Source organism: Nilaparvata lugens, chromosome 4 (genome assembly GCF_014356525.2).
Source record: "Nilaparvata lugens isolate BPH chromosome 4, ASM1435652v1, whole genome shotgun sequence".
Classification (NCBI taxonomy): domain Eukaryota; kingdom Metazoa; phylum Arthropoda; class Insecta; order Hemiptera; family Delphacidae; genus Nilaparvata; species Nilaparvata lugens.
In genome coordinates this window covers 5143997-5157705 of record NC_052507.1, presented here as the reverse complement: position 1 = coordinate 5157705, position 13709 = coordinate 5143997, and the positions used below count along the sequence as shown (strand labels likewise).

At 35.3% G+C, this 13709-nt stretch overlaps 1 protein-coding gene across 3 annotated transcripts in view; it reads right to left on the bottom strand.

Annotated features, from left to right (window-relative positions):
* The window catches only part of LOC111043492 (dipeptidyl peptidase 9), a 52570-nt gene that overhangs the window by 24980 nt on the left and 13881 nt on the right, over positions 1–13709 (bottom strand). For all 3 annotated transcript variants that reach the window (XR_005571028.1, XR_005571029.1, XM_039425560.1), the window contains exons 4-8: positions 12111–12246; positions 8843–8983; positions 6881–6986; positions 5099–5275; positions 415–601 (exon numbers count right to left, since the gene is read on the bottom strand). Coding sequence is in view for 1 of the 3 variants with exons in the window: in XM_039425560.1 (XP_039281494.1) it covers positions 415–601; positions 5099–5275; positions 6881–6986; positions 8843–8983; positions 12111–12246 (747 nt within the window). In the remaining 2 variants the exon portion in view is untranslated. The remainder of the gene's footprint in view (positions 1–414; positions 602–5098; positions 5276–6880; positions 6987–8842; positions 8984–12110; positions 12247–13709) is intronic.

The window sequence follows — 13709 nt, the reverse complement described above, 5'->3', positions numbered from 1 at the left end:
TTAAAACCTGGAACCCTGTTGATTGTTCCATATTTAGTTTGTAGTCTGGTAACTTCTAGGTTTGTGGTTTTGAACACTGTTTTTTCGAAGGATATTTGTAAGCCAACTTTTTCTGCACATTCTTTCAAAGTTTCTATTTGTTTTATTGCAACTTCGCCCGAGTCTGCCATTATTGCAAGATCATCTGCAAAAGCCAAATAAGGTATTTGTAAATTATTTTTCTTGGTCCCAAGCGCGATTGGCTTCCAAAGGTTTCTTTCTTTCTTTTTCTATGATTATTTATTATATACGACAAATCTTTTGTTTACATACAATTGTTGGCACCTTATGTAGTGTTGAAAAGAATGAAATAAATTTACAATAAGTTTGTCTACATTTGTTTACTTGTTACATTAATCAACTGATAGTACTTACATTAATCCATACGTCGGATTCTTGTGTGAACACATACTTGACTGGTGGAGGGGGTAGAGGGGCCGGACTGGCGGAGTTGGTCTGAGGGGGATTCCAGATATTCCGAGGGGGCTCCACAAAGTTCTTCACCGATAGAATGAACAGGTCCAGTCTCACTTGCTTCCTGTCTACCATCTGGAGCCATATACTGTAAAATAACACGAAATCAAAAATCTATAATATATAATATAATGAAGGGAATAACTGGCTTATACACTTACGGGATAGGAAATTCATGAATGCCGCATCATCACGTCTGAACTACTGGACTGATAAGCTTAAAATTTTGCAGAAATAGATTCTCAATTTACCGAGGGTGGTTATAGGCCTATTTATTTTAGTAGGTATAGTTTTCAGTTTGTCAAGTTTTCAGTTTGTCAAGTTTTCAGTTTGTCAAGTTTCTAAATAGACCCTTGAGGAGCACGGGTTAACTGCTAGTACATAATAAACACAAATAATAAAAAGTTGAAATACTTGCACATTTGAAACACCAGACAATATGAATGACACCCTGTGGCAAGAATGGAAAATCGGTTTACATTATTTTTTTGCTTAGGGTGATGTCCACATGAGCTCCAGGCTTGTGCGTGGGTAATGAAACGGATGATTATGAGATGGGAGGACCGACAGTTGTAGGTGGATTCCGAACAACCAGGAAGAGATTTCTATTTAAAAAATGAGAATTATGATTAAAGTTGACCGATAGAATGAATAAAGCTAGCCTCACTTGCTTTCTGTCTACCATCTGAAGCCATATGTTGCAAAATAAGACGAAATCAATGAATGAATTGTATGAATTTTATGAAAATTTGAGGGCGATAGGGAAATTGGCCAATCAATAAGAAGTAGTGGAAGTGTTTTATTTCATGGTTTAGATCTATTATTCGACTAAGCTAAGGCTGCGAAGTAGATCTGACCTGAATAATTGAAAGAGAGATAGCTGACTCGGAAGTGTATGTTGGTAAGAGAGAGAAACAGTGTAGATGGTATAGATATCAACAAGTGTGTATGAGAGAGAGAATCTGTTTATTGTGTAATAAGAGTGATTAAGATCAACAAGTGTAATTGAGAATGAGAGAGAAAGTAACGGATTGGAAGAAAATACTCCTTGGACTATTTGTACGATGAGAACAATGAAAATTAGAGTAGAACAGTAAATCGTAATTATATTATTTTGTGAACGAGAGTAGAAATGAAACGGAAGAAGGCGAAGAAGAACATGAGAAGGAATATAGAATAAACCGTGGTAGAGACAAACGGAAAATAGTTGAAAACGTAATAGATAATTGAATCAATAATTAGTTGGACGTTATGACTACAATATTGAAGGCTAATCTGAAAATGCAAGCTGGCAGGCTATTGTTCTGAAAGCGTAGTTAGAGAGATAGAATAATTGTAATTTATTTCGAAATTAATTGATACGAGATAATGAAATGACAGTTGATAATGACTTAGGAAATTATTTGAAGTTTTAGGAAATATATTATGCGTTCGAATTTATTGTTGTCTTATGTGAAAAGTGAATATTTTGAATTGAATTAATTTTAAAGGGCCCGGTCATTTCTATTTTGAGCTACAGTGTTAGTAAATTTTTCTGGGTCTGGCACACCCAACTCTCATGTAAGTTGTGAGTTTTGATGAAATGTTGAGTGATAACTGTTGAAAAGGTTAGTTCCTGTTGGAAGAAATAGTGATTTGTCTTCTGGGATATCACGGCCTGTCTACAAGAGGCTACTGTGTGCAAGAGTGATTGGGCCATTCCATCTATGCTCCACTCCCGATGACATCATTGCTACTGCTGATGTGATGTCCACTGTTCCGGGAGGATGCTGACTTCCTGATGTCGCTGAGGCCAGCGAACAGCTGACTGGCTTCCGACTGCCAGAACTGACCAACAGCTGTATTGCAGTTTGCGCTGATGTCAACCACCTACCACGGGCTGAGATGTCTGGGTACTACCGTCGGGTGCATGGGTGCATCTCTTCGACCACCCCCATCCATATCGAAGGGCTGTTCCGGGACCCAGCTCCAGGCTTGATGTCGACCAGATAATAGTGTCAAGTGTTAGTGTGAAAGCAAATTAAGAGTGAATGAAATTTGGGTGAAATCGTCTTTTTTAGGGGAGGGGGTAATGTAATAGTGTGATATTGAGAGGGTATTATTGTAGTTCTTTTTGTGTTTCTTATATTATTTTTCAGGTTCTTGAACTGAAATGAACTTTGATTTTACTGTTTGTTGAACCCTGCGTTTTTAGTGTGAGAATTAACTCTGTCTTGTTTGAATTTGCTAACTGTTGCTTAGTTGTCGGAATTAAAGCAATTTTCGTGCATTTTTCAAATGCAGTTTCAATTTCTTGTCGAAAAAGCTACTGTATTTGGGAATTGTACGACCATTGACCTTTTTGCAGCTTTGGCTTTTCCACTGGAAGTTATACTCAACGCTCGTGGAGGGGGAATAATTTTCAGTGAAAAGACACAGTTCGAATTGAGGCATAACTGGGAAAACATGTAACGGTATGCGAGCCTCGGTCCTCTGATTGGGCCCATTTCCCATTCAGAGGGACAATTTGTTAAGTTTTCTGTTATCAGTAATTTCTATCCAGTTCAATAGGAAACCAAATTTTATAGAGTTAGTAGGAGTAGAATCAGGAAATTTTTGTGCGTGTGAGTTCAAGTATAGTGAGTTTTATTAAAGCGTATGTGAGAGTTTCTGAAGAGTCCAAGTTTGAATATTGTTAAAATGGTGAGTGCCAAACTTTTGTTGTTTTTCTTATTAAGCTCAAAATTCAATTTCATAGAATGACCGAGGCCCAAATTTAAATGCAGCAAGTTAGCAGGTTCCCAAAATGTGTAGATTGGAATAATTGATTTTTTTTTGTGAATCAATTGCTGAATCACTTTGTTCTGTTTGAAAATTTGACATGTTACCTGACTATTAATTCGTTCTACCTATTTTAGAGTTCAATAAACCCGAAGTTGCATTTTATTAGTATTTTTCATTGAAGTTCCTGGCTCGTAGTTGCTAGTTGCTAAAATAGGTGACAATTAGATAATGATGATAATCTGTGCATTTGAATGAACGAATCCAATAAAAGCTCCCAACCAATCAAGGATTCAAATAGAGATTTAATAGCATAATTTTTAGCAAATAATTATAGAAGAGAAGAAACAAACCCCCCTCCGTTTACATTGGTGGCCAGCGGTGGTATAGTCTGCAAGAATGACTATCGAACCACATGTATTCTTATATTATTTCATATTTTGGAAGATTAAACTAAATAGAGACAAATATGTCACCGGTTACAGAAATGATGTCAGGTGTGGTGTAGGGTTAAAAATACCTCCACCGGTTACAAATTGTATGAATTTTGTGAGATGAATAATTTGAACAATCTATGTGGCAGAATCCAGGGATGGTGAAAGATTATCATTCTAATTGTTATCAATAGAAATGTAATTAAAATTAATACAAATGTTGATAGACTGTTTTTTCCAGAATATTAGGATATCGTATTTTTTTACCTTGAGTAATACATTTTCAAGATCTATATAATAAGAGAGAGTGGGGTTGTGTTTGTTCGTGTGTTCGTTTGTTCGCATCAAAACATGTCAACTTGTGGATTGCATACCGGAAAAACGGGAATGATTTAGATCTCCAAATTTTGAACATAGATTCTAAAAATATCAATCTCGTCCACCTGGAAGCCCAAATTTCAATTTTCCTTCTAGATTTTTCAGAATTAATGTTCAAATTCATCTATGCTACCGTAGGCTACATGAAGTTTCATAGCCCAAAGTGTGTCTATTTATGAGCAGGTTATAGGACTACCATTTACGAACGTCTATGTAGCGCAGCGGTAAAAGGCCTGCTTACGGAGCGATGGTTCCTCGGTTCGAATCCCCGAGGCTTCCCATTTTTTAGTTCTTAATTTTTTCCCTCGACACGTATTATTATCAATTATTTTTTGAAGGAATTCGTTTTCATTACTATTGAACTTGGATTTTATCAAATAATTATTTTTAATGTAAAATTTTGCCACCAGTACAAATGAATTGGACATAGTCTTCATGCTGTAGGCCTATAATTGAATTTCATAAGAAAAACATGAATAGATCACAATAAAATAAGAAATAATTTATAATCTTCAGTTATAATGTACTATCAGACACGAATTCCCAGTGAAACGAGTATTTTAGGTATTTTGTTTGGAATTGGGAAAACAAAAGGCTGCCTGATTCAAATTGAGGAGGATCCTAATCGAACTAAAATTTATTGATGTATTGGAAAAATCAATATGATTCTGTGAGGTTTCCAAGTATTATGTATTCTTCAGTTTTCTATACTATAATAAATGAAAGAACTGGCTTATACACGTAAGGAATAGGGAATTATGTTTGACGCATCATCACGTCTGAAATATACTCAACTGATTAATTTGAAATGTTGCATATATAGACTCTTCATTAACCGAGGATGGTTATAGGTCTATTTTCAAATTTCGATTTTTTATTACGTCAAGTTTTCATTTTGCAGTTTTAAAATAGACCCTTGCGAAGCACGGGTTACCTACTAGTTTAATATAATTTGAGATGATCCAACTTTGTATTCACTGTTTTTGACTACTTATACATATTATTACACTCACTTTTCTCCATCGGATAGCCAGCCAACTCTGACTAGATACTCGAGGTCTGGAAAGACGGTGAACAAAGGCCTGGGCAATACTAGCGTTTGCAGATTGATTATCTGGAATACTTCGTTCAATTCGAACTGAACAATCTTCAGATGCGATTTGGCGTTTGGCGATCCAGCACTTGGAAACCTGAGAAAAATTTGAAAATTTATTTGATAAAATTATAAAAAGTTCGAATCAAATGTTTGACAGATAAGCAAGACTGGGTCATATGCTAACACTACGCCTAACGCTAAACCACGTTTACTTGCAGATATGGTTACATTTATCCTAATTTGTTTCATACGGGGTTTAAACGAACGGCTGACATTTCTCCGTTTGAACAGAGTATACGCATACGGACCTAAGTATAAAAGCAGGTGACGATACGTCAGTTCATCACACCTGTATTGAATTTCTATACTAGTTGTTCTGTGAACAGTAGACCTCACGCAGTATTCTCATCCACAAGTACCTGATTGAAACTATAGACCTCATGGAAATACAGTAATAGACTGGCTTCTCCACACATCTGTGTAATCACTTGTCAGCTGATTTATGATGAATAATTCTATAGTCTGATTTTTACTCTAATATTGGCGTATGAAGGAGGCTCCTTTTTCCTTTTATATTAGGCCTTGAAATGCAAAATTTCCAAAAAGCTTGTATATAAGTCGACGCGCAATCAAAAAAGGAACATACCTGTCAAATTTCATGAAAATCTATTACCGCGTTTCGCCGTGAATGCGCAACATATAAACATTTAACATTCAAACATTTAAACATTAAGAGAAATGCCAAACCGTCGACTTGAATCTTAGACCTCACTTCGCTCGGTCAATAGAGCTGGGTTTACACCAAAGTTATTGACAAAATGTTAATAGCTTAATCCTTCTAGATTCTATTAGATTGAACATAACTTGACTAACACATATGTTCATCATGTGTATGATAAGTTATGTTCATTCTAATAGAATCTATTAGGATTAAGTTATCAACATTTTTTTTAATAACTTTGGTGTAAATGCAGCTTAAGAGTGCATATTGAAATCATGGTATTCCAATTTATCATATCAAAGTTGATTCTACAATCATTGGACACAAAAAAAATCCACAATAAATTTATAGTCAATTATGAAAGGGCTCTTACATACTTCTCCCCTATAATTTAGGTGTTAAATTGTGGCTTAATTGAAAATTTAAATTCCAATGACCATCCGGCAGAGTGCGGATCAGTAGATGCTCATAGCCAAGATCTATAGAAACCAAGGTTTTAGCCAATAGAAAGCACTTGCAAGGCAGACACTCGGCAACGCTGTTATCCTATCTTTCTCTGTCATTATAATGACCTATCTTTAACTGTCATTATAACATGGAACGCACTATACTTCTCCAAAGAAACGTGATTTGTGTTATATAAGTTGCCATTGGATATCAAATGTTGTGAAAATATTGTTATTTTTAAAAAATTACTTTTTGAGTGGCTGGTTTCAAGACCTTTCTATTGTTTGACAGAGTTCTTCGATTCTACTTGATGTAATTTATTCTACTTTGTGACTTTAAACTATTGCTTTGACTCTATTATTTTGTAATATTGTATTACTATGACTTTGTCAATTACCTATATTGGTCTACGACAATAAAATCTATTTATTTATTTATTTAGTTATTTATTATAAGTTGAGGGAAATCACGATCCAATTCTCCAAAACAGAGTGAAATTTTGTAACAAGATTTAAACATAGTGAATGTTACCTGTACTGTTCAATTTCGCCGTTGAGGTGAGCATTGGAGGAAGGAAAACTGTACAGTTTCACTTCACTTTCATCAGTTTCTTCATACAATATCCTATACACTTTATCTGCAAATAAAAAATAGTTTATTATTGATCAGTTGTCATTTTATGAATGTTAGAATATTGTGGGCTGATGAGTGTCGATCATCTTAAGGTGGTGCATACAGATATATGCGCCGCGAACATGAGCAATTCACTTTCAATCAGCTGACAATATCTGTATTTTTACAGAAACGGTATAAGATATATAGCTATAAAAAGCTTGGCATCAGCTGATTAAAAGTGAATTGCTCATGTTCGCGGCGCTAAATCTGTACGCACCTTTAGAAACGACTATGAGAAAACAGACAATCATCTTAAAGAGAAGATGACAAAAGACGATATCCCTTGGTATGGGTTGTTTATATTCCAAATTTCACTATCAATTAAATTCCAAAGCCCAATTGTTATTATTCGTGAAGCTATGAGACGCTGGTAGTTTCTCATACTGTGCCGTTCTTACACTCTCACCCGGCCAAAACAGTAATAACAGACAGTAGTCGACAGTAATCGGCTTTAATCAACAAAAAACCAGCTTGAAATTGAATAAATAGAATATCATAGATAAAATATGACATAGGAAGATATCGTATGGTGTAGGGCGTTTATGTTCCAAATTCCACTATTAACTCAAGCCGATAGTCCTAGTAGTTATTTTTCATGGAGCTATGTGACGCTAGTAGTTTCTCATACTGTGCCGTTCTTCACTCTCACCCGGCCAAAACAGTAATAACAGACAGTAGTGGACAGTAATCGGCTTGAGTTAATTAAAAAAGACTTCTAGTTTGGAACATAAACGACTTATAACATGGGATATCTTCTTATGCTATCTTTTCTGTATGATAATACCATAGAGAAACAATAGCATAAGTAGATATCCCACGGTATAGGGCGTTTATGTGGCAACTTTTACTGTTATCTCAAGACGATAGTCCACGTATTTCTTACCCGTGAAGCTTTATGACGCTGGTAGTCTCTCATACTGTGCCGTTCATACACTCTTACCCGGTCAAAACAGTAAAAATAAACAATAATCGACAGTGATCGGCCTGAGATAACAGTAAAAGTTGCGACATAAACGCCCTATACCATGGGATATCTACTTACGCTATTGTTTCTCTATTATTGTACCCCCACAAAACTCCAGTTTCAAAGCTTATCATAATCGGATGAAACTATTCAAGTACATTGGACAACATATTTGATTGATTGATTGAATTACTTTATTTAAGACTAGCATAACCCCGTGCTCCATACGGGTCTAATTAAAAACTTGACAAACTGGACCTACTGAGATTTTGAAGAAATTAAAATACGCTCATAACTATCCACGGTTAATTAAGAACATATATGCAAAATTTCAAGTTAATCAGTTAAGTAGTTCAGACGTGCTGATGAATCATTCGTGAATTTCCTATCCCGTATAAGGCGGTTCTTTCCTTTATTACAGTATAGATAAATTCTTCAACTTGGTGCTAACCTAATAAAGTGACAGAACTCAAATCTTGTTTAGAAACCTTCCTCAACTTAATGCCAACCTGACAAAATTGAACTGGTTATAATTTAGTTGCCAATTTTAATCATCTGTTTTGAGAAGGTAGTCTCTCTAGATTATAGTTCTATATTAACATGGTACACGTATTCATGTCCCATAATTGAAATTTGAACATTAATTCTAAGAAATCTAGAAGGAAAATTGAAATTCAGGCTTCGAGGTGCACGAGATTGATATTTTTAGAATCTATGTGCAAAATTTGGAGATCTGAATCATTCCCATTTTTCCGGTATGCAATCGACAAGTCGGCATGTTTTGATGCAAACAAACACGACCCTACTCTCTCTTATTATATAAGATTACAATCAGATAAATTTTGATGAGATACCTTTAGAGACGGGCTGCCACCAGTACCCCTCGTAGCGACTGAACTCCTCCTGAATGACGTAAGAGGGAATTCCCGCCGTCAGAGGATCGTCGGCCATGTTTCGGCCACCTTTGTGCGCGTAAGTCAGTCTTTCCGTACTACCTGCGCACATTAAACAACACAAAACATCAACTATTGAAATTGGTATTTATTCTTCTTCGTTTACAACGATCTACAACAAAAATATACAATCAGTATGAAGAAGGCACTCCACCACATGAGCTAATGCCTGAGGTTGAGAGTAGAATAGAATAGAATAGAATGGAGTAGAATAGAGTCAAGATTCGTTTTATTAACCATCAGGCTACAATTTTAGCATTAGGCAAGTCATAATACATACTTTTAAAAAGTAGGCTACACACAATTGAACAGAAAATCGATACAAATTGAACAGATAAAGCATATCTACGTTACATTCAATTCAGGTATTCAGGTATTCCTCAAGTGAGTAAAAGGCATTATTTTTCAGATAACTGTATACAATTTTCTTAAATTTGTTTGGAGGCAGATTCCTGGTTGTTTGAGGCAGTTTATTATACAATATACACTGTTGGAAAGTATGGCTTCTCATAGTTTTAGTGAGTCTTATTTGTGGTGCTACAATGTTCCTACTGTTCCTAGTATTATATGCATGGTAATCTTCATGAATGGAAAATTTTTCTGAGTTTTTCTTGACGTGAATTAGATTGGAATAAATGAAGAGAGATGGAAGGGTTGGTATACCCAAATTAGGGAAATGTGGCCTGCATGAATCTCGCTGTGTTAGTCCTAGGATAGCTCTATGAGCCTTTTTTTGCCATAAGAACACTGTTTTAGCATGAACGGAATTACCCCATAGACGCACACCATAATTCAAATGTGAGTGGAAAAGCCCAAAATAGGTCAATATGAAGGTATCCAAATTCACGCAGCCTCTCAGTTTTCTCAATAAATAGACTATTCGAGATAATTTTTTTGAAAGATGCTCAATATGTGTGTCCCAGTTCAGCTTGTAATCCATATAAAGTCCAAGAAGTTTGACCGGTTTAATCAGGCCATTATTCAGAATAGAATAGATTCACTTCAATTCTTTTTCATTAAAAATAATTACACTACGAATTTTTCATTTGAAGTGTTAGGCTTAGTAAGTTGTAGCTTCATATTGTATTGCTCGTAACTGACGAAAGAATCATGGCAGCCCAGGCAGCCGCATGAAAATTTTACAACATTGCTACTAAATTTGGAAGAAAGTTCTCTGGAAATTTCAGCCGTTTCCTGACATGTACAGAGCTATACTAGTAGTTCTGTGAACAGTAGACCTCGCGCTCAGTAAGTTACATTGACCTGTTGTTATGTTTTCTCAAAATTAATGTATAATTTATAAATTTAAAATGTCTAGAAAAAATCCTAAATAAACATAGAGCTTTCTGCCCTATCGTACCGTGACGCATCGTCCCCGAATGTGAGTGTGAGCGCTGTTATCAGGTCTGGCTGCAACTGTCTACAACGTTGATGGAAAGATACATTTTCAAGATGTTCGATATTTTTGAACGGCTAGTATTATAGTCAACTGTCTACTAATGTTAATGAGAAGATACATTTTCAAGATGTTCGATGTTTCTGAACGGGTAGTATATTATAGTCAACTGTCTACTATCGTTAATGGAAAGATACATTTTCAAGATGTTCTATGTTTTTGAACGGGTATTATTACAGTCCACTAGACAGCTGATTTATGATGAATAATTCTATAGTCTGATTTTTACTCTAATATTGGCGTAAGAAGGAGGCTCCTTTTTCCTTTTATATTATCCTTGAAATGCAAAATTTCCAAAAACCTTGTATACACGTCGACGCGCAATTGAAAAAGGAACATACCTGTCAAATTTCATGAGAATCTATTACCATGTTTCGCCGTAAATGCGCAACATATAGACATTTAAACATAAGAGAAATGCCAAACCGTCGACTTGAATCTTAGACCTCACTTCGTTCGATCAAAAAATAGTGTAACTTCATTCTGGAACGATTCTGTAGTGAGGTCCACAGTGTTTGATTAGCAATGGTATAGCTATCCTTGCCTATCATTCAACAAAGCGGATAGCGCTATCTCTTTCTCGCTTTGCTCTTTTGCCAGATCGTCTTTTAACAGTGCATAATTATTAATTAATGAACAAAATATTTCATCTTGATTATAAAATTCATTATTAAATTATTGAAAAATATAATTTCTAGCTTAATACAATATAATTGAACATTTTAAACGAGAATTAACAGTTAATATTACATCAATAAGCCTGTATCAGCTACCGTCTATAGAAGGCATTGACAAGACTGAGGATCAGCAACGTTATTCTATCTTTCTCCACTCCCGGTCGTGTGTTGATGGGAAGGAGATTATTTTACATCTTTCTTAGAAAATCGATAATTATTTGTTGAAACACCGCCGATTTATGAAGTTACATTACAATTTTATACTATCGTTATTCTAATAATTGCATTTAATCTTTATTCTCATTGATTAATTATCTATACTTTGTAAAATTCGTTGAATAATTAGCATTACCGTCATTTAATGTAAATTAAGGTATACATACGCCAGTAAATATTGTAACATACAGAGATATGTAAATATTGTAAATAAAGAAATCTAATCTACCATTATAATGTGGTCCTCACTATAGAATTTCAGCTTTTTCCTTGATATATGTACAGAGCTAAAACAATAGTGTTAATTAATTCTAGAACGATCCTTGTACTATACCTTTAGAATCTAGATTTACAGCTGTGCTTAGTGAGAGAAGATGTGTGTATTTTTGCGTTCAAAATTTTATAAAATAACTTGATTAATTCAATATGAAGTGATAATTAAGTGTTATATTTTAATATAGTTTGGTGTTTTGATTTCTCTAAATTCAAAATTTTTAGCTTATATATATTTTTGGACGAAAATTGAACTTGAACGGTTTACAGTAGAAACATAACCTATTTTTGGACATTTTATTAATTTATCAAAATTTGGGAATGGAATAGATTTGGGCCAAGCCTGTTGTTCCTCCCTAATCATATTTATATGATTTGTGATTCTGTCCACGAATAAATAAATAAATCTCATATGTCATCACATTGAAACTTCTTTACAGGCTCTGTAATAGACTCTACTAAATATGAATTATTGATAACCATAATTTACTGTGATAGACTCTGCTGAACAGTATTAATTAATAGCCGTATAATTGATGTGTCTTACCTGATATAGTGTGTGTGACCCAAATGTCAGCATTACAGACATAGGCGACTAGATCTGGATTTGTTGGGCATATTTCGGGCAACATTTTCGGCCCGCTCGAGTTCGTTCTCAACTCAGCTGGGAACATGGGACCGCTCTGCAAAAACACAAATCCAATATTATACTATTAAAAAATGTTCATGAATATTCAGATTTAGAAAAGGCATTGACAATAAAGATATACGCTTCAGCCGGGCGGGCTCTATTTTGACTTTCCTTGCCCTATTACCATAGGTAAGGAAAGTATTGCTTTCCGAAAAAAATTAAGGTACCCCAATTTCCAAATTTCTATACGTTTCAAGGTACCCTGAGTCTGAAAAAGTGGTTTTGGGGTATTGGTCTGTATGTGTGTGTGTGTGTGTGTGTGTGTGTGTGTGTGTGTGTGTGTGTGTGTGTGTGTGTGTGTGTGTGTGTGTGTGTGTGTGTGTGTGTGTGTGTGTGTGTGTGTGTGTGTGTGTGTATGAGTGTATGTGCGTCTGTGTACACAATATCTCATCTCCCAATGAATGGAATGACTTGAAATTTGGAACATAAGGTCCTTACACTATAAGGATCCGACACGAACAATTTTGATCAAATGCAATCCAAGATGGCGGCTAAAATGACGAAAATGTTGTCAAAAACAGGGGTTTTCGCGATTTTCTCAAAAACGGCTCCAACGATTTTGATCAAATTCATACCTGAAATAGTCATTGATAAGCTCTATAAACTGCAACAAGTCCTATATCTGTAAAAATTTCAGGAGCTCCGCCCCATCTATGCAAAGTTTGATTTTAGATTCCCAATTATCAGCCTTCATATACAATTTGAACAGCAAATTTCAAGTGGAAAAGATAGAGCATGAAAATCTCTGCAATTAATGTCTAGTAACATTTTCACCTAAAATTGAAAATAAGCTTGAAATTCGAGAAAATGTGATTATTAAATTGCAAACTGTTGGCAAGAGTTGGTTCTATTAAATCATTCACTAAGAAGACATAGCAGACCTCGTGTGTCTCCAGCGTTATTGTACTATCACAAGCTGTCTCATATCTTGAGTAGTAGATTTTAGATGCGCGAGAACACTAGCGTCAGGTGATCAATTTTCATAACAGCAAGGAAAGTTGTGTGCGTGCGCCACACCAGATTTTTATGTTAGCGTAGCTATGGACTGTACTTTATATAACAACTCGTTCTTCTGCCATTACAGTATTTATGACACCTGGTACAATGGAACTACTGGGCTAATCGAAACATTCCGTCTCGTTTAGCCCAAGTCTCGATTATACCAGGTCCTGTGTCTCGATTAGACCAGGTATCGTTTATACCACCTGGTAAAATCGAACTACTCGATTAATCGAGACAGAATGCTTCTATTAACCCAGTAGTTCGATTATACCAGGTCCTGTGTCTAGATTAGACCAGGTATCGTTTATACCGCCTGGTAAAATCGAACTACTTGGTTAATCGAGACGGAATGCTTCGATTAACCCAGTAGTTCTATTATACCAGGTCCTGTGTCTCGATTAGACCAGGTATCGTTTATACCACCTGGTATAATCGAACTACTGGATTAATCGA